This window comes from Stenella coeruleoalba (genome assembly GCF_951394435.1).
Source record: "Stenella coeruleoalba genome assembly, chromosome: 17".
Classification (NCBI taxonomy): Eukaryota; Metazoa; Chordata; class Mammalia; order Artiodactyla; family Delphinidae; genus Stenella; species Stenella coeruleoalba.
Window position 1 is genome coordinate 52,853,509 of NC_137163.1, and position 26,043 is coordinate 52,879,551.

Below are 26,043 nucleotides of genomic sequence, written 5' to 3' on the forward strand. Positions count from 1 at the left end.
AAAACTCCACACTCCCAATGCAGAAGGCCCAGGTTCGATCCCTGGTTGGGGAACTAGATACTGCATGCATGCTGCAACTAAGAGTCCGCATGATGCAACTAAAGATCCCGCGTGCCACAACTAAGACTTGGCACAGCCAAAATAAATAAATAAATATTAAAAAAAAAAGTTGAACTCATAGAAACAGAGAGTAGAATAGTGGCGACCAAGGGTCAGGAGTGGGGGGAATGTTGGCCACAGGGTACAAGCTTTCAGTTATGAGTAAGTTCCAGAGACCTAATGTACAACATGGTGACTAAAGTTAAAAGTAATGCATTGTATACTTGAAATTTTCTAAGCAAGTAGATATTAAGTATTCTCAACACACAAAAAAACAACTGTATGAGGTGAAGGATATATTAATTGGCTTGACTGTGGTAATGACTTCACAATGTATAACAAAACATCTTAAATATATACAATTTTTATTTGTCAGTTATACCTCAACAAAGCTGAAAAATAAAATATTGAGATTGAGAAAAAAAATAAATTAATGAAACTTTATCTTATGTGAACTTTACTATTCAACAGCAAAACTACAAAACACATTTTTTCAGGCATTGTGCTAGATATCAGCTTAAAAGCAAGCAAGATGAATAAGATACAGCCTGGTCTTCAAGGAGCTTAATATCTAGCAGAGGGGACACTGATGCATTTATAAAGAAAGCTACAGGAGAGAAGCAATACCTGAACAGATACCTGAAGTCAACTCTGACTTCCCTGTATCTTCCCCAGACACTAAGTATTATATCCTAGTACTATACTACCTCTGTGTTACTTAGAGCCTTTTGACTAAAAACTCTTTAACTAGTTTCAGTAAGAAAGGAGAATTTATTGACCCACATAACCAATTCAGGGGCTGGGGTGGCACTATTCCGAGGCACAGCTGAAACCAAGGATATGAATACCATCAGGTCCCTCTCTCTGATTCCCTACAGGCTGGTTTCAGTTTTTCCAATGGCAGGCTTCTTTGTAACATGCCAGGGAGATGGGAAAGGCTATAAACATCTCTGACAGCAGTGACAACCAAACAGAAAAGGTTACCTTTCTCTAGCTCAACTTAGAACTGAGCTCTGGGAAAGGCTTTGGTTAGTCCAATTTGGTTCATATGCCCACTCCATGCAGCGGTCACTGTGGCCATGTGGGCTAAGGCCAGGGGCTCACCTCTTAACCAATATTATAGGCAGAGAGGCAGTTCATGACAGAACAGAAGTCAAGTGTTTGAAAAGGGGACAACGAATAGCAAAGACATAGCCTCATAAAGGAATTTCTGAGCTAGGCAGCCACTCCAATGTGTACCTACTATAATTGCCAAGCCATAATTGAGAAAAATCCCTACACTCATCAGCTTCTATACTACAGTCATTTCTCCAATTCTTGTCCTCTTGCCTTTGAGAGTCGTCTCCAAACTGGTCTTCCTTTGTTCACTCTGTCAACTCTGGTTTGGTATGTTATATGAAAGAATATTGGACTTTATTCTGTGGACCATATGGTGGAAGGGGCAGAGAAGCTACCGATCAGTAAAATTAGAGAAATCCTCTAATCAAGAGATAAGGGCCTAAACTGATGCAACCGTCTGGGGACAGAGAGGAGATAGTTCAACACCGTTTAAGCAGAATGAAGACAGTATCAATACCAACTGGTTATGAAGTTTGAGAAAGAGAAAGGAAGCAAAAAAAATCATTCTGAAATTTCTAGCTTTGGTGGCTGACTGGAACACCATTTATTAGAACAAAGAATACAGAATAAGGGAGCAGGAAAAAGTCAACCTAAGGACATGCTGATCTTAAGACACTTACAAGCAATGTAGACAAGAAATTTTTAGTAGATGATTAGATGAACAATTTGTTAATCAAGGAGGCCTATAAAACAGATAAAAGGTTTGGGAGCTTATTGGTTAGGTATTAAAAGCATAGTAAAGAAGATTCACTTTTTGAGATAATATATATTCACAGCATGGTACCTAGATGCTAGACCCTGCCGTAGGTATGAGGAAAACAGAGTCCCTACCAAGTCACATAAGGGAATATGAAGATTGGTGAGGATCTAATCCCCAAAAAACATTTGGGGTATAAATGAAAAAAGAATCAGAAAAGATTGAAGATGAATTTCCAAGAGAACAACAAATATGTAACACAGGGAACATGGCACAACAGCAAAGAGGTTAAAGAAGGATAAAGATGAGGTGTGTCCAAAGCTTTCCAATTAAAATAGAATTTGGCTAGCAACCCCAGACATAACTTCCTCTAATATTCCACTAGATAATACCTACAAAACAGAATAAAACAAAAATTCATATACATATGACTCTAAACAAGAGAAAACATAGTGCCAAAATCAGGGAGGAATTTCAACAATAAGGCAAATGGAACTAACTTAAAATAATAACAGCTCTTAGAACACTCAGGCTTTGCCTTGTATCTTTCTGGATTAAAAAAAAAAAAGATATACCCTCTCTTTCATTCTATGACTGTGACTCATTGAGTCACACAGTCTCTATAAATCTATCATTAAACTATGTTGGCTACCTATGCACCTACTGCAAACAAAAGTGCTGTTTCTTCTGAGATGGTCAGAGGACAGTTATTTTATCCATTCTGTTCCTTTACCCCTGTCCAGCACTGTCTTGTATAAGGCAAGAAATTGGTGGGTAGTGGTGGTTTGGCTAGTAATAGCACAAAGCATCGTAGCTTGCGTAATTACAGAGGTTTTCATGGAACACGTTTGGTATTGTAATTTTCCTTATATTCCATAAGTACAAAGAATCAGAGAATCAGGTAGTGAGGGGTAGAAAATACCACATCAGTACCACACAACTTTACTAGTTAAATGCTTAAAAGAACCTGGGAATTGGGCTGGGAGCCGTGTACATCAACTTACTAATGAATGAAGATTGTAGGAAGGGAATTATCTACTATATAAGCAGCTAAGAAATGAAACCAAGAGCAACTTCCTAAGCCCTATTTGTTGGCAAACACCAAGTCTAGAAACCCGGTGCTCATTCAAGGAGAAGAGATAAAAATTGAAAGGAATCCCATGGAAAAAATCTTATAACCTTTTAAGGAAAAGCATAACTTTTGAAATAATTGCCTATAGGAAACAGAAGAAAAAAGTTATTGTTATTTCAGAAAACCGTTTGGTATTCGCACATCTTGGAATAAGACAATCCTGTATTACATAATTTACTACAGAAAAAAAAGATAAAACGGGAAATGGAATAAGATGGAATGAAAACATTAGAATTAAGAAACTTGGGTTATCTGGTACTGAAGCCCATTGTTGAGAAGAATATGCAACAGAGACTGATTATGACCCAGAATGCCTAAAGAAAAAATGTGCCAAGCCCCGTCCTTTACAGAAAAAGTCTGCCAATCCCAGCTCTACACTCTTCCTGTTTTTCACTTATAATACTTTTTTTTTATCGATCTGACATCTCCCAGCTTGAGGGCTCAAATTAATATCCTGAATCCTTTGTTAATGTAAAAAACTGACAAAGCCCTAAATCTTTAAATTAGTTCAAACTAAAACCATATGCATAGTTTTTTTTTTATCATACTACAGCTAGTTTCCAAGTTCAGCATTCTTTGTGCTATGAGATAACTTAAGGTTTACAGACTTTCCCCTTACCTATCTGTAGTAAGAAGAGCCAGGCTATGAATATCTTTTTTTTCATTTGCATGTTTATGCAGTTCATCAATATAATCCATAAGTTTCTTTTCAGTTTGTTCAGCTTTCCATCTCTTCTCTCTCTCTTGATCTAGTTCCTCAACTAGTGCCTGAAAGAAAACAATATTGTTATGTGAAATTGGAAAAGTTACCTAACCTCTCACTGCCTCAATTTTCTCATTTATAATGTAGGAATAAGAGCATCTAATTCAAAGGGCTGTGGTGAGAATTAACCAAAAGAATGGAAGTAAAGCATGCAGAACAGTGTCTGGCACAAAATATCCACTCAATAGATGTTAGCTGCTATTATTATTGTCATAATGATTTTTATTATTTTCTAAATATTAAGGCCTTTATACCTAAGAATAAGGAGACAAAACCAATAGCATGAAAGGTGTGAACTGTTTCAAAAAGTAATCATACTATTGGAAGAATAGTGCACATTACAATCCTAAGTATAACCAGTTGTTCATAGTAAAATAAGGGTAAGTTAATAAAAAATATAAAATAAATCAATGTATGCTAAAAATTCTTAACAACATGTGAATGATTAAGGAAAATATTGAAGAATTTTAAAATTCTTGAATGCCTCTTAATCTGGAATCCATGGGTCCAAAACTGGGTTTCAGGAGAGCCCATGAATACCCTGAAATTATATACAACATTTTATGAGTTTCTCTAAGGAAGTTTCTCTGCAAAAACCCATAGATTTCCTTAGATATTTAAAGGAGTCTGAGACTCATAAGTTAGGAACCACTGCTTTAGGAAGAATTCAAAAATTCAGACATGTTTTCTCCTCCACAAGCATACAACAAAATGATTTCACTGAAATCTGATCTTAAATAAATGTGTAATTTCCATTCCTTTAAAAATTACAAAAATAGTAACATTACACAAAATCTGGAAATCAGGAAGGGGAAAATAACCCAACCGCAACCCCCAATAAAATTACACAAAATATTTTTTTGCTCATAAAAACATGCATAGTTTTTCTGGGACTAACTTCGAATTTAAAAATAAGATTATTCATATCCAATTTTTTCTTAATCTCTTAAATCATACCCGGTAAGTGGCATTTTCTGAGCTACCGTTGTTTACTTTAATTATTTCAGTCTTCTGCTTTTCTGATTCTTCTAATATATTATTGTTCACTAAAGATGATCTTATGTGTAATTCTTTAAAGAAAGGTGGTTTCATTTTACGATTACAACTGCAAAGAAAAAACCACAAAAAATAACTCAAAGAAATGTATAATACTTATAACTATTTTTCACAACTTAGGTAATGACAATCCAGCATAAAGAGAGCCTTTTCTATAAATTTATATGAAAGTACTGACTAAATTTGAGGCTGCAAGGCTGAAAAGTCAAATCTTTTGACATTAGAATAGTAAAAAAAATATTACCATGAGATACCTTTAAGAAAGAAGCCAGCAATAGTAACTTCTGTGTGCCTTATCTGAATTCCTAGAACTAAAAGAAGTACCTTATAAAAGCATTGTTGTTTTTACTGTGGCGCTTAACAGTTTGAATAGTTTTGGAATAATATGGGATTTTTGATCTTCGAGGAATTTTTCTATTGCATTCTTTTCTGTTTCCACAGTCACTTTCAGAAGTCACATCTGTGTCTCTTCTTGGTCTGAGATCTTTCTCAGGAACATTATCTATTAAAGAATTAGAAGTCTAGAATAAAAAAAAACAAAGTTTTTTAAAAGTTTAATTCGGTATAAAAGAACATAATTTGACATTTTCTAAAATGTTATAACTTTTTACAAGATTAAAGATTTATAAACTAGGTATGTTTGGAATTAAAGACAAAGGATTCAACTTCTGGTATGCACAAGTAAGCGCCTATGAGGTTGATGCTCTCAAGATAACAATTACAAACTGGGGAAAAATACAAACAAAACAACAACAACACTACTTGGAATCCTGGAAAGTGAACAAAAGTAGTCTTATTCTAGAGGAGAGTAGACACCTGGAAATATGACCAGAATGGATTGTTTCTGCTTTATGGCTTTTATCCTAAGAAAACAGCACAATTGGCACTACGTAGGGAGTCTTAAAACTCAAGTGGGAAACACACAAACTTTTGGGTCTGAAGAATCTGAGGATAGTATGGAATAGACTGCAAGAAGCCCAGCAAAGGATAAAAAAAAGCAGCAGTTAGTCAAAGCAAGTTAAATGCTTGCTATAACAAAACTATTAACACTCTTTGGAGGCCTATAGCAGCATCTCGATTCTCCACAAAGTAATATTCACACTGTCCAGGACAAAATCCAAAATTACTCACAGTAGGAAGAACCAGGAATATATGACCTATTCTCAAGAGAAATGACAATCAGTGGAGACCTGAGAGGACCTAAATGTTCAAATAAGCAGAGAAGAACTTTACAACAGTGATCATAAGTATGCTCAATGATATAAAAAGTGCTTATCATGAATGAAAAGGAAATTCAGCAGACAAGTAAAAATTATTTTAAAAAATGGAAATTTTACAACTGAAAAATACAATGTCTAAAGTAAAAATTGACTGGCTGGACTAATACAGAATGAGGTGATAAAAGAAAGAATATGTAAACCTGAAAAGAGTTCAGTGGACTTATTCAATATGAAGAATACAGAGAAAAAAAGTTGATAAAACCGACAGAGCATCAGGGGATTGTGGGACACCTCAAAAGGTCTAAATGGAATTTGAAAAAAGAGGAAAGAGAATGGGACAGAGAAATATTTGAAGCAATGATGTCCAAAAATTCCGAAATTGAGTGAAAACATAAATTTACATTGCATAATGATAAAAGAATCAGTTAAATAGGAAGAAAAAGTAGTCATAAATGTGTATGTGCTTAGTAAGAGAGCTTTAAAATATGACAAGCAAATGTTGAGAGAATTAAAGGAAGAAATAGACAAATCCACAATCATAGTTGAAGAATCTAACATCTCACATGCAACTGATAGAACTAGACAATAAAAATCAGTAAAATTAAAACTGCTGCTTATTAAAAGACCCTTAAGGAAGTGAATAGCAACCCACAGATTGGGAGAAAATATATTTGACAAAACATTAGTATTCAAGATATAAAATGAATTCCTATAACTCAGTAATAGACTAATCACTCAATAAAAATGTGGGCAAAATTTCTGAACACTGCACAAAAGATTCAATAAGTACATGAAAAAGTGCTTAACATCACTGATCATTAGTGAAATGCAAATTAAAGTCACAATGAATATCAGTATACACCCACTAGAATGGCTAAAATAAAATCAGTGCTAACACCAAACATTGGTGAGGATATGGAACGACTGGAACAGTCAGTTTACATTGTTGGTGGGAATAAAATGGAACAATCACCTTGGGAAAGCTCTGGCAGTTTCTTATATAACTAAACAAACACCTACCCTATAATCTAGAAATTCTAGTTCTAGCTATTTACTGAAGAGAAATGAAGACCTAAGTTCACAAAAAGACTTGTACTGTAATTTCATAGCAGTTTTATCCACAAACCTGGAAAGAACCCAGTGGTATATCAATAGGGATAATGGAAAAATAAACTGTGGTATACCCATACAATGGAATACCACGCAGCGATAAAAACAAACTACTGATACACATAATAATGGACTGATTTCAAGGTTATTCTGAGTGAAAGAGGCCTTCCACAAAAGAGTATATACACTGTATGATTCCACTTATAGTAGGTTCTGGAAGGAGTATTAAATAGTCTATAGTCAAAAAAAATGAGAAAAGTGATGGCGAGGGTGGGGAGTGCAGTAGAGGAACCCCTGTGAGCAGCAGCACAAGGGAACATTTTAGGACAGTGACGCTCACCTTCATAAACGTTTGGGTAACAGGCCTATGTACTGTCAATTCAGGGAATACACACATCTCTATTTTACATCAAAAGTAAAAAAAAAAAAAAAGTGAAAGTAAAAAAACTGTAAAAAAATACTGAACTATAATGATATGATATGCAGGCTTAAGTATTTAGGGGGAAGTATACTGATACGTGTGATTCACTTTAAAATGTGTCCTAAAATAAGATAGTTTGATAAATGAGTAGATGCATAGACATATGATGAAATAAGTAGAGTAAAATGTTGATGGTGGAATCTAGTTGGTGGGTATCCTGCTAATTCACTAAGAAATTCTCTTAAATTTGCTCTAAGTTTTAAAATGTTCATAATAAAATGGTGGGGATAAAATGAAAACTTAAAGACAAAACAGCCTTTCACAGACAGAATTCTCAAAATCAGTGTAACAATTATAAGTCCAGTAATTAAGAAGAATAACCATCATTATATTATAGCATATTTTCAGTAACTTTATGACTTCACTTATAATTTAAGTGTATATATCAACTGAAATTCAAATTGTATGTTTACCCTTTATACCAAGTAAGTTAACAAACAAGAAGTCCTTCTCCTAAACAATTTTATATGCATAGCAACAAATCATCCTTTTTCCTCCAGAGAGCTAGACTCCTATTCGTAGTAATAAAGTAGGAAGAATTATCACTAACTGAATAAGAAGCATGACAATGGAAAGAATACCAGATTGGATATCAGGACATTTGCGTTTGAAGTTCAACTCTGCCTCACTAAAATAAAGGACTCTTAAATAAACTGAGTTTCTTTTCTATATAACAAGAACAACGATATACTAATCTCTATCTACTTGATTGAGTTATTGTGAGAATGAAATGAGGATGGCATAAGAGAAGCTGAAAATTTCACTTCAAATTTAGGTTATTAAGCTTAAATCTAAGTTCTGACATTGAGAAAGAAGAGTCAGCCATTCTAAGATGGAAGATGAAACCTGAAGAGATGAAGAGCCTAGTACCTCAGTAATATGTTATCAATGATGTCAAAGAATGCATCTGCCAGCATTCTTGTCCCAGTTCTACTACAATCTACCTCTGTGGCCCAAATTGAAATCTCTAGGGATTTTTGGCACACAGAATCCTTATAGTCTTATTCACGCACCCACCTAAGGTAGACCTCATGTTTATCAAGCATTGCTAATGTTATAGCTAAGACAATAGTTCAGGATTATTAACAACCCATCGAACCATAATCATTCCATAAGCATTTTCCACTACCCACCCCCATTTTGAGAAAAAATTTAAATATTAAAATTCAACTACAAATTTCTAGGTCAAACTGACTTTTGACTAATAGCCTTTTGGGCCTATCCCACAGTCTTTCTCCTCCATGTCCAGGTAGGGGATAAAGGAAAAATCCGTTGCATTCTGGGAGGTGTAGTGTTCAAGGAAACAACTGTCAGTATAGGTCAGAGCAAGGATGCTAGAGAGAAGGTTGGAGACTCAAATAGTAGTAAATTCTAGGAATTACGGATCAACCACATAGTTCAAAATTTCTAAAAACCAGAGAACTAGTAGCAGGGGTAAAAAAGGATTAGTATTTCAAGAAAGCAGAGGTTATTTGGTAAGGGTCTGCTGTAAACAGGAATTGAAGCAGGAATTATATAAAATAACTTGCCATTTAGCTATAGGTTATAGAAGTGGCTTTGACCATGAAACAACTGAAGAGAAAGTAGAGGCCAAAAGTAGCTCACATATCCTCTATGTTAATAAGCACTGAATCCAAAGAGTTCTATTTACTTGAAATAAAAGGTGGGTGGGTGGAAATAATAACAAATAATTCCTTTGTTGCAGAACAACAAAAGAATTACATAGTGAAGATTTGAAGGAGGACATTAAGGAAAATGAGTGAAAAAAGTATGTTTTTTCTACCAGTACTACTACAATAGAATCCTATTTTAAAGAAAAAAAATAAACATACACACCAATGCAATAAATATAGACTGTTTCTGGTGGGTCAGCTTGTATGCAATTTTATTGCACATTTTTTTTACTATTTTTTTCTCCAACAAACACACTGCTTAGAAAAGTAGGAAAAATATTTACTTCACTGAGAAGCTGTAAAATTTGGTCATCTAATTTCTGAAGTTTCATCTCATTCTGAAAATCATTTTCATTATTAACTTTCTCTGGCTCAGAAGGACACACAGATATAAAGGATGTCAAACCAGTATCTGCTGGTGTACTTACAAAGTGATCCAAGGGAGCTACCTCATCGATAGGTGGTGTTACCACTGGCATACCATCAGAGATCTAGGACACAGAAACAAACCAAAATGCTTTAAATTTACATTTATTTATTAATCAAAATTTGAAGATATCTTTTATATTAGGAAAAAAAAACATACTATACCTCATTTTCACTTATATTTAGGGGAGAGTCAGAAGAAACTAAATTATCCGAAAGACCTTCAAAGCACTGTAGGTGTGATGAGTTTATTTCTGCCATATTTACTGGTTCACCAAATATGTTCTTACAATCTAGGATTCTAAGCTGTGGCAAAGTCTGGAGCATAACTGCTCTGTACCCTTGGAAACAAATCATTCAAAATGAAAACTCAAGCATAAAAAGAAAGGTTAATTATTTCTAGAATGAAGTAAATTTATCAGCTACCAGATATATCACCTGAATGATAAAATTAGTCCTGGAATGCAACTAATAAACGTGTAATAAAAAACTACTTAGTTCTTCTCCAGTACATAATCATTAAATACAAAACAAACAAAACACTACCCCCCAATCCCTCCCAAACAACCCTCCTGATGAAAGTCAGAAAGTTAAAAAATCATCATTTCTGGATCTATCTTTTATAAAATTGCTGTAAAGCTATAAATGCATGAAACCAGTAGCAATTTATTCCAGACAGAAAACCAAATATAGCTCTTGTTTATTTGTAATATGATTAGTACAGATGTAAATCAGGATGATGAGAATAACAATCAGAGAAGCAAGAATTTTGCTAGTGAGGCCATAAGCATTAACAAACTTAAACATTCCTACTTTCTCCTCTTAAATTCTATATAACTAGGATTAAAACAGACAATCTATCAAGTATTTAAGAATATGTTTATTTTCCCTAATTACATATGAGAAGTCTGGCAAATTAACATTAATTTGGTGTTTAGGCTAATAGAAACACTTCAATTTTGATAAATTTTAAAACCAAGTAAAATAAAGTGGTTGGAAGAACTACAAAAGAAAGAAGTCTGGAAAATTCATGTTAGAAATTTTGAGGAAAGAAAAGTAATTTCAGTAATAATTCTGGGGGGAGGGCAACTGTGTTCAGAGAAATACCTCATCTAGGAAAGAAAGTGAAAAACAAAGGTTCAAACTACAGGAACTAGAGGTTCTTGAGACGAGATTATTAGGAAAAAAATCCAACTTGTGGGTCAGTAAATTAAAGTTGTCTTAGGAATAAGGTTTTTTTTCCAAGAAAAGAGTTTCCCCCCAAAATGGAAATCTGCTCTGATTTTTAGGGAGACTCTATCATTATATGGGCTTAGGAAAATAGTTGATCTCAAATCTAATATATTCTTCTGCAAAGTAAAATTATCAAAATAGGTTTCCATTCTGGGAAAAGCCTTCTCATAGCTGCATATTAACGAGAACACAGCCTCTGCAGCCAACTTCTACCCAAACACATCTTTAGAATGTATATTCATATTCTACGTTTGTATCTTATTGTTGGGTTAAGCACTTTGAGATACATAAGTTCTAGAAATGGCAGTCTGGTCTGCTTTATCTTTGCCAACCTCAATGATTTTGAATTAGATCAAATGGCATTTCAGCAGCATCTTCTATATATCTTGTATCTTAATAAGTCTAAGCTCATATTAAGTTTAAGATTTCTTCTTAAAAAAGTCATTTACTTGTTAATAATTTAACACATTCACATGGTGTAAAATTCAAAAGGTATTCAGTAAAAAGTTTTCCTAACATTTCCTGATTCCTAGATGCCCTTTTCTCATTTCCTGATCCCTACCTACCTAATACTGAAGTTAGCCACTATTATCAGATTTTTGTGTATCCTTCTAGGTATTTTATATATATATATACTCAGCAAACACACACACACACACGTTATCCTTTGCACACAGATGGGAGCGTATTATACACAATGTTTCACAACTTGCTTTTCTTTCTCTTAACAGTAATATATCTTGGAGATAAGTGCTTATCAGTAGCTAAAGAGATTCTATATTCTTTTTTATGGCTGCTTAGTATTATACTATAAGAATGTATCATAAGCACAATTTAATTTTGAGGCATTCACTTATCAAATATAAAACTGTCTAAAGAGAATTACTTATCTCTTCAGCTTGTGTTCCTCTTTTAACAGCAATTTAATTTGTCTTAATAAAATAATTTATTTGCAATTATACTTTTCCAAATACATAATAAAAAGTTGCAAAGCTTAAGACAAATTCAAAGTCATAAATACAAGTTGCAGGAAATAAAGGAGCTCTGAAAATCAACTGTTACAAAAAGTATTAAATTAATTGATCATACCTGGCAAATGACAGACAGGATTATCTTCTCCATTTTTCTCCAAAATAAGATTAGTCAAGAAGCGCAATCCTACCGTACACTGAAGTAGGTGATGGATACTATCTATACAATTACTATGTAGGTCAATATATCTAAGTTTATGTTTAATTCCATGAAGGGGCATCAAACCTGCAACAGGAAAAAAAATGTTTTTGATGTCACAACAGTAATTTTCCTAACAGCTAACTAAAAATAATTTTTATATAGGTTGTATTTCAAGAGGCAAAGGACTAGCATTAATAAGACCCTTCTGTAAACAGCTATATCTAATGAACAGGGTATCAGCAAAGTCAATTGTTGTTTTGAAGAAACAAAGGTTTGGCATCTCTTTGAGCCTTAGCCCAGGCGTACCTGGGCTGTTTAAACAAAACAAATGGGCCTCCCCAGGCTCATGTACTTTTATGAGAATAAGAATAAAGCGATGGCTTCAGGCTCTCAATCAACACATTATTTTTAATTAGGAGACATAAGCTAACACTCCAATTTCATTGGTTTGAGCATAAAATAAATATAAATAGCACCCATTTGATTTAGCTCCCTGGTAACATTTCTTGCATGAGATTATCTAGAGCATGGTAATGTTAGAAACTAGGTTTGTAGCAGAGGCTACTGGTTCCTGGCACATCTCCCTGGCCAGCCTGACTTCACTGCAGCTGTGGTGGACAGGGGCCATGCCTCAGAATTTTCTTTAAAATGGAGCTTGTTGAGCAAGAGTTTAGCTCAGAAATGTGAAGGAGTTAACACCTCCAGGAACCCCTCAACAAAAGGAGAATCATCCATGGCTGAATGCCCTAGCCTTCCTTCTTTTGGAAGGACCATTCTGAGATACACTCTACACTGTTCTGATGAAGGTCTTATTTTTCAATTTTGCTTAGTTTAGTACTCTCCATGTATAAATTCAACTTTACTCACCTTCCCCCCCCCCTTCAATTTCTTCAACCTGACTGGAATACTCTTCTCTCCTCAATGATCTTTATCATATCTGGCTAACTTCTACTCATCTTTTTTACAGGGTTGCCTCTTATTTTCTTCATAGTCCTCATCACTAACTTCTGTTCATCTGTCACACCCTCAGAAAAGTCTTTGACCACTCACTACAGGATCAGATTTCCCGTCAAGCATTCTTATGAGTACTCAGCATTTCTTCTTAATTTACTACCACATTTCTAAGTTCCTGTTCCATGTTACTGGTTCTTTCTCTTATATTGCAACTTCATGTCCCTTTTACGTTTTGATTTTAAAGTGCCCCAGGGCGCATTCCTGGTCGCCCCCTCCTCTATTCATACACTCTTCAGAATCTCCTATAGTGTCACAGCAACAAACAGCACTGATGTGCCAAATCTACAACACCAACCCTGATGCCCTACCCCCAAATCGCAGGTCATACACATACACACACACATATCTAATAGGGCTCTCGAATTTAAGATAGGATCCTTCATTCTTACCCCTTCATCTCTAAACCTGTTCCTCCTCCAATCTTCCCCATATCAGGAAATAGTACCATCAACCACCTGTTACTACAAAGATAACTCTTAATTATCTTTGATTCCTTTTCCCTTCATCTCCTCATCTCAATCCATCAGCAAGTTCTATGAACTCCACATGCAAAACATAATGTATTTACTCCTCTACATTGTTTCCATCCTAGTCCAAGTCTCCATCATCTCTCATCCAGACCACGGGAAGAGCTTCTTGCCACCTGACTTTCACCGTCCTACTGAAGTCCATTCTTCACCCACTCAGCAGCCAAAGTGATCCTTTAAACAGATGTATTGAGTCACTTACTTGTTTAAAGCCTTCCAATGGTTTCCTATTGTACTTAGAATAATATACAAACTTTTTACCCTGCTTACGATGCTGTACGTGATCTGACTTTTGCCTGTTTTGTTATCTCTTTTCTTAGCACATTAATCCCTCATTTGCTATGCTCTAGCCACAGTAGCCTTCTTACTGCCTTTATCATGGCAAGCCTGATCATGCCTTAGTGTTTTTGTATGTTCTTAATCGTATGAACTGTCATTATTTACTTACTGAAGTGTTTCTGAACATGTAAAATATTATCATTCTAAGAATTATCTATTAGAACTTATAGGTTTGCAGAAAATATATACAGTAGAGTTTGATGTGCTTTAACAAACATATACGGTTATGTAACCCCTACAATGGAGACACAGAACATTTTCATCACCCAAATCACTGTGTCCCTACGTAAATCAATCTTCTCTCCTCATCTTCAACCCCTGGTAACTAATGATCTCATTCTGCCCCTGTATCTTTGGTTTTGTCAGAATATCATATACATGGAATCATACAGCGTAATCTTTTGTGTCTGGTTCCTTTCACTTAGTATAATTATTTTTAGATTTATCTATGTTGCCGCATATATCAATAGTTCATTCCTTTTTATTGCCAAGTAGTGTTCCATCCTGTGGATGTATCACAATTTGTTTATCCATTTACCAGGTGATAGACAAATGGGTGGTTTCTAGTTTTTGGAGATTATGAATAATCATATAAACATGATTATATTAAAAAGTAATATAATCATATTAACATTCATGTACAGGTCTTTGATTAGACATGTTTTCATTTTTCTTAGGTCAACAACTAGAAGTAGAAATGCATGATTATACGCTAAGTATTTGTTTAACATTATAAGAAACCTTCAAACTGTTTTCCAAAGTAGTTGTACCATTTTGAATTCTACCAGTGATGTATGCAAGCTCTAGTTGCTCCACAATCTCACCAGTGTTTTGTATTTTAAGTTTTTAAAAGTATATCTACTCTAGTAGGTATGAAGTGGATCTCATTATGATTTTAATTTGCATTTCCTTAATTACTAAGGATGCTAAACATTTTTTTAAATCATGGGCTCGTTTGCAACTTGGATATCCTCTTGGGGAAGGGTCTGCTCAAATCTTTTGCTTATTTGTTGGGGTGGTTTGACATGAGCTCATTTATTTGTTTTACTTCCCCACTACAATGTAAGCCCTGTATCTATTTGTTGTTGTTATTTTTTCATCACTATAGAAGTAAATGAATGCACTATATTATCCAAAATTAACATTTTTCAGTTAAGGAAATTGCATCCAAAGAACAATATACTTTGCTCAGCATCACACAGCAGAGACAGAGCTACAGTTAATACTCAATTCTAATACTTCCACATTTTGGGGGAAAAAGGTTTTTAAAAATTAAAATACTGTTGCTACTTTGGTTAAGGGTAGGGACTAGGTCATTGTATTTTATTCTTTTGTGTACTAAATACCTGGCATAGGGTCGTATTTTTCTAGCAGGGGAGAAGAACAAACAAATGAATAAGACTGTTTCAAATACTGATAAGGATTATGAAGATAATTAGAGAAATTCTGCTAGTTCTGACAGATAATTTTAAGAATTATCATAAAACTCCGCTCATTTTATCAGTGTATCACTTTAATCAATTAAAAGATTAACAAGTTTTAACCTTCTTATATATGGTAAAGTCAAAAAGAAAATTAAAAAAAAATCCTGGGACTTCCCTGGTGGTCCAGTGGTAAAGAGTCCACCTTCCAATGCAGGGGACGCGGGTTTGATCCCTGGTCAGGGAACTAAGATCTCACATGCTGCAGGGCAACTAAGCCTGCGTGCCACAACTATTGAGCACCTCAACTAGAGAGCCTGCATGCCACAAACTGCAGAGCCCATGCGCTCTGGAACCCGCGTGCCACAACTATGGAGCCCATGTGCCACAACTATGGAGCCCACGTGCCACAGCTAGAGAAGAAAAACCTGCATGCCACAGGTAGAGAGAAGCCCACACACCACAATAAAAGATCCCGCATGCCTCAACTAAGACCTGACACAGCCAAAAAAAGAAATTAAATAAATAATAATAAATCTTTGAAAGAAAAACCTTGATTGTTAATTTGCTATAGCCTTTGGAATGCTATATACCTACACTGTTCAATATGGTAGCACTAGCCACATGTGGCTTTTTAAATTTAAATAAAAATTTAATTAAAATTAAATAAAATTACAAATTCAGTTCCTCAGTGTACTAGCCACATTTCAAGTGCTCAAAGGCCATATCTGTCTACTGATTGCCATACCAGATAGCACAGATACAGGATATTTTCATCATTGTAAAAAGTTCTGCTGGAACTATCTCTCTCTACATAATAGTATATTAATTATCTAAGATTAAAACATTATTCTCCCAAAGTAGGTTCTTTCTAACCAAGTTTTTTCTGTTACTGATTACTCTGGTTTTTATTCCTAGTTTTTTATTCAGCTGTAGCTTTAGCACCAACAAAAAACAAATATGACTGAGAAACACCCTCTAGATAAGATTTTTGGTCAAAAACTGGATTATTCAGTTCTTCAACATGCACAGCTCAGTCTAACTCATTATACATGGCAAATACTCAGCATTATAGAAAACATAAGCATATCAACTTACCACTAAGATCATTTATGTGGTTATAAGATAAATTCAGTCTAGTCAGATTAGTTAGTGCTTTAAGTCCTAAAACAAAATAAAGCCATTATAAGATTCAAATAATCAATTAATTAGTTATATAGTATTACAATACTATTTCAGACTGCTCTGAAGCAAATCTACAGTCTGATAACAGTGAAATCAATTCTGTTGGTATTTTACAAAATATATATTTTTTAAATTGATAACTTTTCTAGAAGAAAACTTTTTATGTAGAGTTTTAGGGTCAGTTTTGAAAAGTTTATGATAATACTTATCCCACTCTTTTGGGAAGAAGATGAAAAATGGACTTAAATCAACTCCCTTATGCAAAGTATTAGATGAAAATCACTTACAAACCTTCTATTCTTGTGATCAAATTGCAGGACAAGTTTAAAGTACGTAGTTTTGTCAGTGTGTTTAGCCCTTCAATTTGACTTATTTGATTAGATGACAGATCTAGATGTTGTAAATTCCAAATGTGATCAATGGCTTTGATCTTCGAGATGTTATTGCAATGAAGATTGATGGCACGAAGGGCTGAATCTAAAGATAACTCTGATATGCTACAAAGGAAAATATATATTTTCAAAAACAAGTAAAAAATGGATTTAAAAATCATGACCAAATAAATAAAATTAACCAAACAGCATGTAGATAGTAAGTATGTACTCTATTCATTCTATAATAAAATCCTTCCTACTTGTGGTAGCCTTGAAATGTCTCATAAGGTACACTGCTTCTTACAACTAACCAGTATTTTGGACCATTATCAAGAGAGGCAAGGGATACCGGGCATTTCTAGCTTTTATATGCAAACAAAGTCATCAGCACTGAGTGAAAGCAGTTATTTGTAAAGTCAGTTCCTGGAATCATAACACCCCAAGTTCAAATCTGCACTCTACCACTTTTGCTGTGTTACTTGAGTAAATGAATTAACCTCTCTAAACCTGTTTCCTCTGCCCATTTAATCCTCACAACAACTCCAAGCAGTAGGTATCTAAGGATGCCACGGTTTACAGAAATTAAATAACTTGTCCAAATTCTTGTAGCTATTACCAAATTGAGCCAGTATAAATACAGATCTGGCACTGGAGTTTATAATCTTATTGTCTTCACTGTCTGCTATGTCTGTTTAACCCAGAATGTAGTTGATTTCAAAATAAACCATTAGTTATTGCTATTCGTAGTGAAACAGTCCCTGTCCTCCCTTGCTGAAATTTGGAAAGCATCTCCTCTAAATGGAACTCATCTCTTCATTCTGTCAATTACTGCTATTTTTAACTGGAACCTCTTCTGAAGATAGGAGTTCCAGGAATATAAACTACAGTGCACATAATTCAGAGATGCTTGAACTGGGACACACAATGTCATTGGCATCTGTTCTATGTTCTATAGCAGCTATAGTAAAGCTGTAGGAAATCTAGTAGCAGGAAAATGAGAAGTTTACCAGTCAGGGAGTAAAGGGAAAACAAGGAATTCAAGTTTGCTTCCAAATTTGCATTAAGAATCTCAAATTTAAAATTAAAACATGAAAAGTATGAATAAGTCACAAGGTCATTCAACTTATCCTTTAGTCTTCAGTCTGAAGCACATAAGAACCCCTGGCAGAAAAGATAAAGCATTTCTAAATTTCAAACTGGCAATCTCTAAATGTGACTGTTTCAAATATTTTCCAATTATCTTGCTTCTGTCATTTACTGAGCTATTATTTAATACCAGACGTTATGCTATTAACACATGCTCTTAATGACAGCCATCTAGTTTCTGAAGCATTTCGGTTTCTGGAAATTAGTATTGTGCATATAATGTAGTATAGCCGAAAAAGCAGACAGTGAAATTAGATAGAAATGGTTTTGAATTCAAACTTAATCCACCAGCTGCACGATGTTGGGAAAGTTATAAAGATCCTCTGAATCTCAGATCTGTCCCTCGTAAAGTTACTACCTTGCAGAATTGTTGTGAGGATTTGTGATAATATATGTAACATGCACACATAAATGGCATTCAGTAAATGGCAGCTATTATTAAATATAAATATTCTTTTGAAAAACACCTTCCTGGGGCTTTCTGGCAAATTTTAGATCAGGATCCAGAACAAGTTGCTTTAAGTATCAGCAAGGTGCACAGAGAGGGCAGGCAACAAAGGAACAGTATGTGGAAAGGCACAGAGAAGCCTACTATGGAACTGCCCGCTTGTAGCTTAGTGTGGCTAATCACAGGGTGTAACCGGAGAAAGGGTAAGAGGTAAGACTGAAAAGGCAGCGAGGGACCAATCAGCAACGCAGAACCAAGACCCTAGTATCGTGAACAAATTTGGGCTGCATGAAAGAGGAAAGCAGTGAACTAAATATGTTATGTTTAGTATTTTCAAGAAGTATAACAGTATATGTATCACAGGGCTCTGCAAAGTAATTGGACCAGGAGCTAAGACAATCAAGGCAAAACCAATGAAGAGCAGCAAACTCTTGCTTTACGGCTGCCAGAGATACTACTTTGCCACTTTCTGTCACAGAGAAAGAGCAAAGGATAGGACAGAACCCGCGAAGACCAACAATTATAGGGCAAGCAAAGAAATAGTTGCCAGCAAAGAAAGGAGAACCAGCGAAGAAGGGAGGATGGTCAAACGCCGGCAGGGAACCAGGACGTGGGGCAGTTTCCAGGGTGCTCATTAGTCCCTGGAGGAAAGGAAAGGGGGCTCATTGGATTTGGATCTGGCACTTCAGCAGCGCAGTTGTGGCGGAGAACGGCGGGCGATAGCCAGACGCCTTCGTGTGCGGTCTCGGTAAAGCTGCCCCGCGCCTCCGCTCCACCGAGGCCGCCCGCCGCCCTCGGCCCCTGCCGTGCGGTCTCCGGTAAAGCTGCCCTTTACCTCCGCAGGCCTTTGTCCATGAAGCACAGATCCCTGCAGCGGCTCTCGCCGTCCTCATTCTCGACTTCCGGCTCCACCGGCGCCTCCATGGCACCGGCGACGGCGAGATGGGTCTTAACCGGCGCCCAGCGGCGGGTCTGAAAGGCCGGAACACGCCTCCGGGGTGCGCGGAAGTCCGGCCCTAGGAGGCGGGCCGACTTCCTCCAACCGACAGCCGGCACTTTCCCGCCCCGACGGTGTCGCAAAGCCAGAAGCCTGAGCTTCCCCAACGAGGCCTTCCCTCCCTTTTACGGTATCTACGGCGCGACTCCTGAGACTTGCCGTAAAGCGAAACATTTTGCCTGGCCTGTGGTGGTTGGGCAAGGAATGCGTCTTTCCTTTGTGGCTCTTCTGTATGATTTTTGCATTGTAGGCGACTGACTTCTGAAGGCGATTTCACAGCAGTTTGTTTTTACAGACCTGTAGTCTTACAGACCTATAAGTTGTTCCCCCAGGTTATTGCGTCTACTGGATGCCTTACTTGTGCCAGGCACCTCCCTATGCAGTGAGGAATAAGATGAAGGCCATTCTCGTTCCTGGAAGCATTCATAGTTCAGTGGAGGAAACAGAATTGCTGTGCATCAGGGCCAGTGCTAGGAATAGCACAGAAGCATTTAAGCCAACTGTATATTCCTGTGGGTAGTGGGAATGTTTTATAAAAGGAAGTCATCCATAGATGACTGAACAGAGTCTTGCTAGCTCACAGTGTGTTCTGGACAGAATGGCATTCCAGGTAGGAAAACAATACCCAAATAAGGTCCAAGAACCCTCCTGGTTACATTGCTTTCTGGGTCAAGGGAATATTTTTAAATGGAGACAAAATATTTATCTCAACCCTGGACCAGTCACTATCCTAAACTAAAATCTTCCGTGGTTCCTCACTAGTGACGGAAGAAATTTTCACATACTGAGGCATGGGGAAGTCATTCTGGCTTATAGATGATTTGGCTTTATGCTAACTGGAACAGCCTACCTTACGTCAAACATGCATTGTACATCTGCTTTAACCATTAAAGGAAAGAATGCATTTAAAAATCAAAATGGATTAACTGATTCAGATTCAAAATGGAGCTGAGCGGCCTTGTAGATGTGGTTTCAAACACATTCCTGCATCTTCCAGAACTTGAATTTTCTGAACTGTATCAAACTCAAGGACACCACCAGCTGTTTTCAAAACAATATCTGCTAGCAGCTGCCAGCTGCAACATTATGATCTCAAAGTCTCCCCTTGTAACTATGCAACCATTTCAGACCTCAACCTAACCTTGCTTAACAAACACCCTTACTTCTTACCAGCTCCAAGCCCAATTCTTGACAATTTATATAATTTTGCTGTTTTTTGCTTTCCCCATTTTGTTGCCCAGCAGAACATAATGCAAGTACTTATTGAATCTGGGTCCCCTGGGCTATAGTTCTTAGTTTGGCTGGAATAAAACTCTTTCCTATTTATATTATAGATCATTTATTGATTATTTGTGTCAACATTGGCCGTCAAATAAAGGCCTAACCTTCTAATGTTGAAGATATATCCAGACTTAACTGTCATTAGTCTCCTGTTGTTCAGCTGTACCTAATATATTCTAAAACTTGTAGCCACAATTCACTATTTCCTATAGCTACATGCTTTACCATGTGTCTGCAGCTCCTTTTTTTTTTTTTTTTTTTTTTTGCGGTATGAGGGCCTCTCACTGTTGTGGCCTCTCCCGTTGCGGAGCACAGGCTCCGGACGCGAAGGCTCAGCGGCCATGACTCATGGGCCCAGCCGCTCCGCGGTATGTGGGATCCTCCCAGACCGGGGCACAAACCCGCGTCCCCTGCATCGGCAGGCGGACTCTCAACCACTGCACCACCAGGGAAGCCCTGCAGCTCCTTTTAACAAGAGGTGGAGGTATAAACTCTTCACTGGATCCTTGATTCTGGGCTTACATGTTAGTTTTTGTTTTGGTCAATAGAATTCATTGGAATTCTAGTGCTAGTCCCAAGACGTCTAGTGCTAGGCCTCAGGACGTCTTGCAGGCTTCTGCTCCCTCTCTTGGAAGACTGCCTGAGCTGCCATTTGAGCAAGCTACATGTAGCAGAAACAAGTCACCCCAGCTAAGGACACACAGATGCATGCGTGAGCCTGGAAGCAGCTAGCTGAACCAGTGCAAATTGCCAAATAACAGAAGTAGGAGCTAAATAAAGGGTTTTGTTTTGTTCTGGAAGAGATAGGATTAGATGACAGATAAGTCACTAATACGATAACTGAATATCAATTAAAATAGAGATTTTTTTCAATGAGGATAAGTATTATAGTCTAACCTAAAACAAACAACTGACATAAGAAACAAGTCATTCTGCAATGATATTAAATGTACTGGATATTTCCTCCAAAATTATGTAATTAATTATAAATTAAATTAATTCATCAAGATATTTATTATAGTTAGTAGAGTTTAAAAATTGTAGATTGTATCTGGGTTACCTCAGCACTTAAAGGTTGATTGTTTTTTCAGAATGATAATTTGATGAATTTGTATTTCTAGTATTTGCCTGTTAAAATCACAAGTGCTTAGAAACCTGCAATTTTGCTTCTAATTCTTCATCTGCAAAACAAAAATTATTAAAGTAGTTTCTATAGGAGATCTCTGTTCTAAAATTCAAAAAACCTATCATTAATAGGTTGTAATTGTAAATAATTGTAACTGTAAATAATCTGTAATCAACTCTTTTCAATAACTATATTCTGCAGTTTTATTTTATATTTTTAAATTGTACTTCAATCTGCCTTGGACTTGCTTTACATGATATCTATGATGTATTCATGGGTGCAAAATGGGCAATATATCTGGAATCAATCTTACCAGTGTGACATCAAGTATGAGATAGGCAGTCAGGCTGGGGCTGGTGAGATAGCATTGCAGCATCATTTGGCTTTTTAACCATCTAAAAATATATAAGCTTTTTTCAAAATAAAACCCAAAGCTTTAAAAATTTTATGATGACTTGATACATTCAGATCCCAGTGCAGAACATCAGGTCAATGGCATGGGAGCACAAGATCAGTCCCCTTTGTGATTTGTGGCCTTGAAAAAATTTGCATCACTCATGAATTCTAGTTACTTGGTTGTATGTACCACCCCCTCCAAACACTGGGTAGAGCATGCCAGAATGTCCTGGCCTTTCATGGCACTGCCAGTGGGGCTGGTTTTGTCATAGTTTGCTGGGGCAGCTAAGAACAAAGGAAAAGGGATGAGAGCCTTGCTGTGCACCCAGGCACAGCTCTGCTAGGTTGGGAGAAGGCCAGGGCTTGAGGCTTCTCCACAGGAAAGCAGGGAGAGCAGTGGAACTGCCTTCCATCCTGGCCCCTAGTTAGTACATCAGTTGGACACCAGAGGGAGTATAAGACTATGGGCTCATGCAGAAAGAGAACTAAAAACTAGAAAAACACTAGGAAAAATATACAAAACAGAGTTGGTTTTTCAAAAAGATAAAATGGAGAAACTGTTAGACTAACAGAAAAAAAGAGAGAAGCCTCATTAAGCTAAAAAAGATGCCCTACATTAGTTGATTAAGAAAGCATAATTATCTTAATGAAGCAAGGGTCATTTAGTAGATTCAATATTCTTTCATAATTTAAATCTTAGCAAGTGAAGGGTAGACGATGGTGCTGTAACTAAACAGCATTTTCTAAATACCTACAGCAAACATCATACTTAATATGAAACATTAGAAGTATTCTCATTAAAGTCATGAACAAATCAAGGATTCCTGCTCTCTTTTAAAAGTGAACTAGAACCAATGCTGTAAGAAAGTAAAATATCTTTTAATAATTTAAAAAGAAGAGATTAAACTGTTTTTATTTGCATAAGATATAATTTTATTCATAGATTCTCTTGAATTTTCTAAATCAACATAGCAACAAAAATTTTAAACTGTGGAATTAGCAGGAGTATGCAAAATTTTGTGTAAGAAACTGAAGTTTATCAAAAAGTTTAATCAAGAGAAACCTTTAATCATTATTATAAAGATGTCAATTTTCCCCAAATACACTTCAAATAAAATTCCATCACGAGAATCCCCACTGAATCTTTTATAGAACTTGACAAAATTATTCTCAAATGTATATGGTTTCAAAAATTAATTTTGAAAATGAAAAAGATTTTATATTTGAAATGACTATAAAATTTTAATTCAAAAAGTTTTATGATTATCTCTTCAAGTTCTTTTTTTTTTTGGCAGAAAGTTCTTTTATTTTATTTTTTAACATCTTTATTGGAGTATAATTGCTTTACAGTGGTGTGTTAGTTTCTGCTTTATAACAAAGTGAATCAGTTATACATATACACATGTTCCCATATCTCTTCCCTCTTGTGTCTCCCTCCCTCCCACCCTCCCTATCCCACCCCTCTAGGTGGTCACAAAGCACCAAGCTGATCTCCCTGTGCTATGCGGCTGCTTCCCACTAGCTATATATTCTACATCTGGTAGTGTATATATGTCCATGCCACTCTCTCACTTTGTCACAGCCTACCCTTCCCCCTCTCCACATCCTCAAGTCCATTCTCTAGTAGGTCTGTGTCTTTATTCCTGTCTTACCCCTAGGTTCTTCATGACCTTTTTTTTTCTTCAAGTTCTTGATGGTCACCATCGATGAGAAACTTTGCTCACTCAAGTAAAAAGTAAAACAAATTTATAAAATTATTTTTTTCACAGTCTTTTCCTGTCTATCCTCACTGCTTCCTCACCTGCGCTCCATGGACACCTAGAACCTGGGAAAGAAAGGCTGAAATATATAGCCAGATGGTAATAAGATTTGAGCAGCCATTCTTAAGGGATAAACAAAAGGTTTGATCCAAAGACTGAGGAAAGTAACAGAGGATCCAAGAGATCTTTTGAGGAAATAATACTGTGCTTCACTTCTAAGAAAGATCATCCCCAGCTCTGTGTAACTGAGAGTGGAGATCAAAGTCAGCACAGCACAAGCAGCCCAAATTCTCAGGGAGACAGCTACATTCAGTGAGGAATATTTCAATACCCCTTTAGGAGACAAAGATTCCTGCCCCTATTGTGGCACTAAACATTAAAATGTTTACACAGAAGAATCCTATTGCCCTCAGGAGTTGCATGCTTTTGCCTTTTTTTTTTTTAAATCCTGAAAAATAATTTTAAAATTTCATGTGGATTAAAATTTCATGTGGATTGCTGTAATTAAAAAAAAAAATTTTAAATTTCATATTCCTGAAAGGCTCCCCAAACAGTGACATGGCCTTAATTTAGCCATCTCATCCTTCCACAAGTGTTTTATTATTAAACCTAATTTGGTTTTAAAAATGATTTACTTGTGAATTGTTATTCAATGTTGTGACCTCTTTGAAGGCCAGAGTTAAAATGTTTCACACGTTAATTATTTTTAAAAAATTGTCTATGCCACTGAACAAGTTAGTCACAGCTAATTAAGAAAGGACGATTTCAAAGGTTCTGGGTGGAGAAGTCTCCACTGGAGGTATAACAATGATATTATTTAACTCAAATAATACTTTGTAGATGAGTATCTAGGGAAGAAGTTGTAGTTTAATGGAAAGAATGTAAACTTTGCATTCAGGTGAGCAAAGGTTTGGATCCCACTCTTCCACTTACTTGCAGCATGGTTTTTAGCAAGTTGTGTTTTTTTTTAGAATCCACATTTCCTTATCTATGAAATGAGGATAACAATTTAATATTGTAGTATAAGCTCCATAGTATTGAATGAGATAATATATGTGAAACACCTGTTGGATTACCTCACATATTAGGATTAATTACACCACAATTAGAATTAATTAGTGTATCTATATTGGGCCTGAGTATACATGCAAACCAGTCTAGTATTAAATTTATGTAAGGCTACTGCTCTTCCACCAGTTTATAGGTATTAATTTACCCAATGTGTATTTATTCATTAATTCAAACATTTATTCCTCCACTAATTTTGTAGCAGGATCAGCTATAGAGAAATTAACTTGTGATGATGTTTTGTTCATTTCACACATGGTATGTGAAGGAGCCAAAGATGACCTCTGCCTACTGGACTCTAGGTTGTCTGCTTCCTCACAGCAGGCTGAAACCCATTAGCTCTAAAGCCAGCAAGCAAGTTTTTAAACATTCCATTGTTTTAAATATAGTCCAAATAAGCATATTTTAGCCATTTAGAACTTGCCTGCTTTGCATGCCCTGCGAAACTGCACACAACATCTGTTAGCACAAGTAAGGTAAGCTCAGGGCAATAAAGACTCTACATCACTGCTGCCCTTGGAAACTCTCTGATCCAGAGACTGCAGGCTGTGCTGCTGAATGACATCTTCTAGATGCACAAGCCTCTGTCTGATTTTCCTTTCCCCAGGAATTTTCTTGCCTTCCTCCCCTCCAGTGGCCTGCCGTGGCCTCTGAGAAGTCTCATGCTGTGAGTGACTTCTCTCACTTGCAAACCAGTAAGAGTGCTGCCCAAGTAAGTCATGTATGTGCTATCACAAACTGATCTTATCCTTCCCCTTTATCAGCCTCAAAATCTCTAG

General features: G+C 36.2%; 1 protein-coding gene across 3 annotated transcripts in view; it reads right to left on the reverse strand.

Moving 5' to 3' along the window:
• LRRCC1 (leucine rich repeat and coiled-coil centrosomal protein 1) overlaps window positions 1-20,355 on the reverse strand; it is a 36,747-nt gene extending 16,392 nt beyond the window's left edge. For 2 of the 3 annotated variants that reach the window (XM_079901757.1, XM_079901756.1), the window contains exons 1-9: window positions 19,472-20,355; window positions 16,960-17,165; window positions 16,582-16,647; window positions 12,099-12,266; window positions 9,942-10,117; window positions 9,779-9,841; window positions 5,191-5,387; window positions 4,768-4,915; window positions 3,667-3,815 (exon numbers count right to left, since the gene is read on the reverse strand). In XM_079901757.1, the coding sequence (XP_079757883.1) occupies window positions 3,667-3,815; window positions 4,768-4,915; window positions 5,191-5,387; window positions 9,779-9,841; window positions 9,942-10,117; window positions 12,099-12,266; window positions 16,582-16,647; window positions 16,960-17,165; window positions 19,472-19,560 (1,262 nt within the window). In that variant the 5' untranslated portion in view covers window positions 19,561-20,355. Of the gene's footprint in view, window positions 1-3,666; window positions 3,816-4,767; window positions 4,916-5,190; window positions 5,388-9,778; window positions 9,842-9,941; window positions 10,118-12,098; window positions 12,267-13,772; window positions 13,876-16,581; window positions 16,648-16,959; window positions 17,166-19,471 lie in introns of those variants that run through there. The other variant, XM_079901758.1, reaches the window with a different exon arrangement.
• Window positions 20,356-26,043: the final 5,688 nt, after the last annotated feature.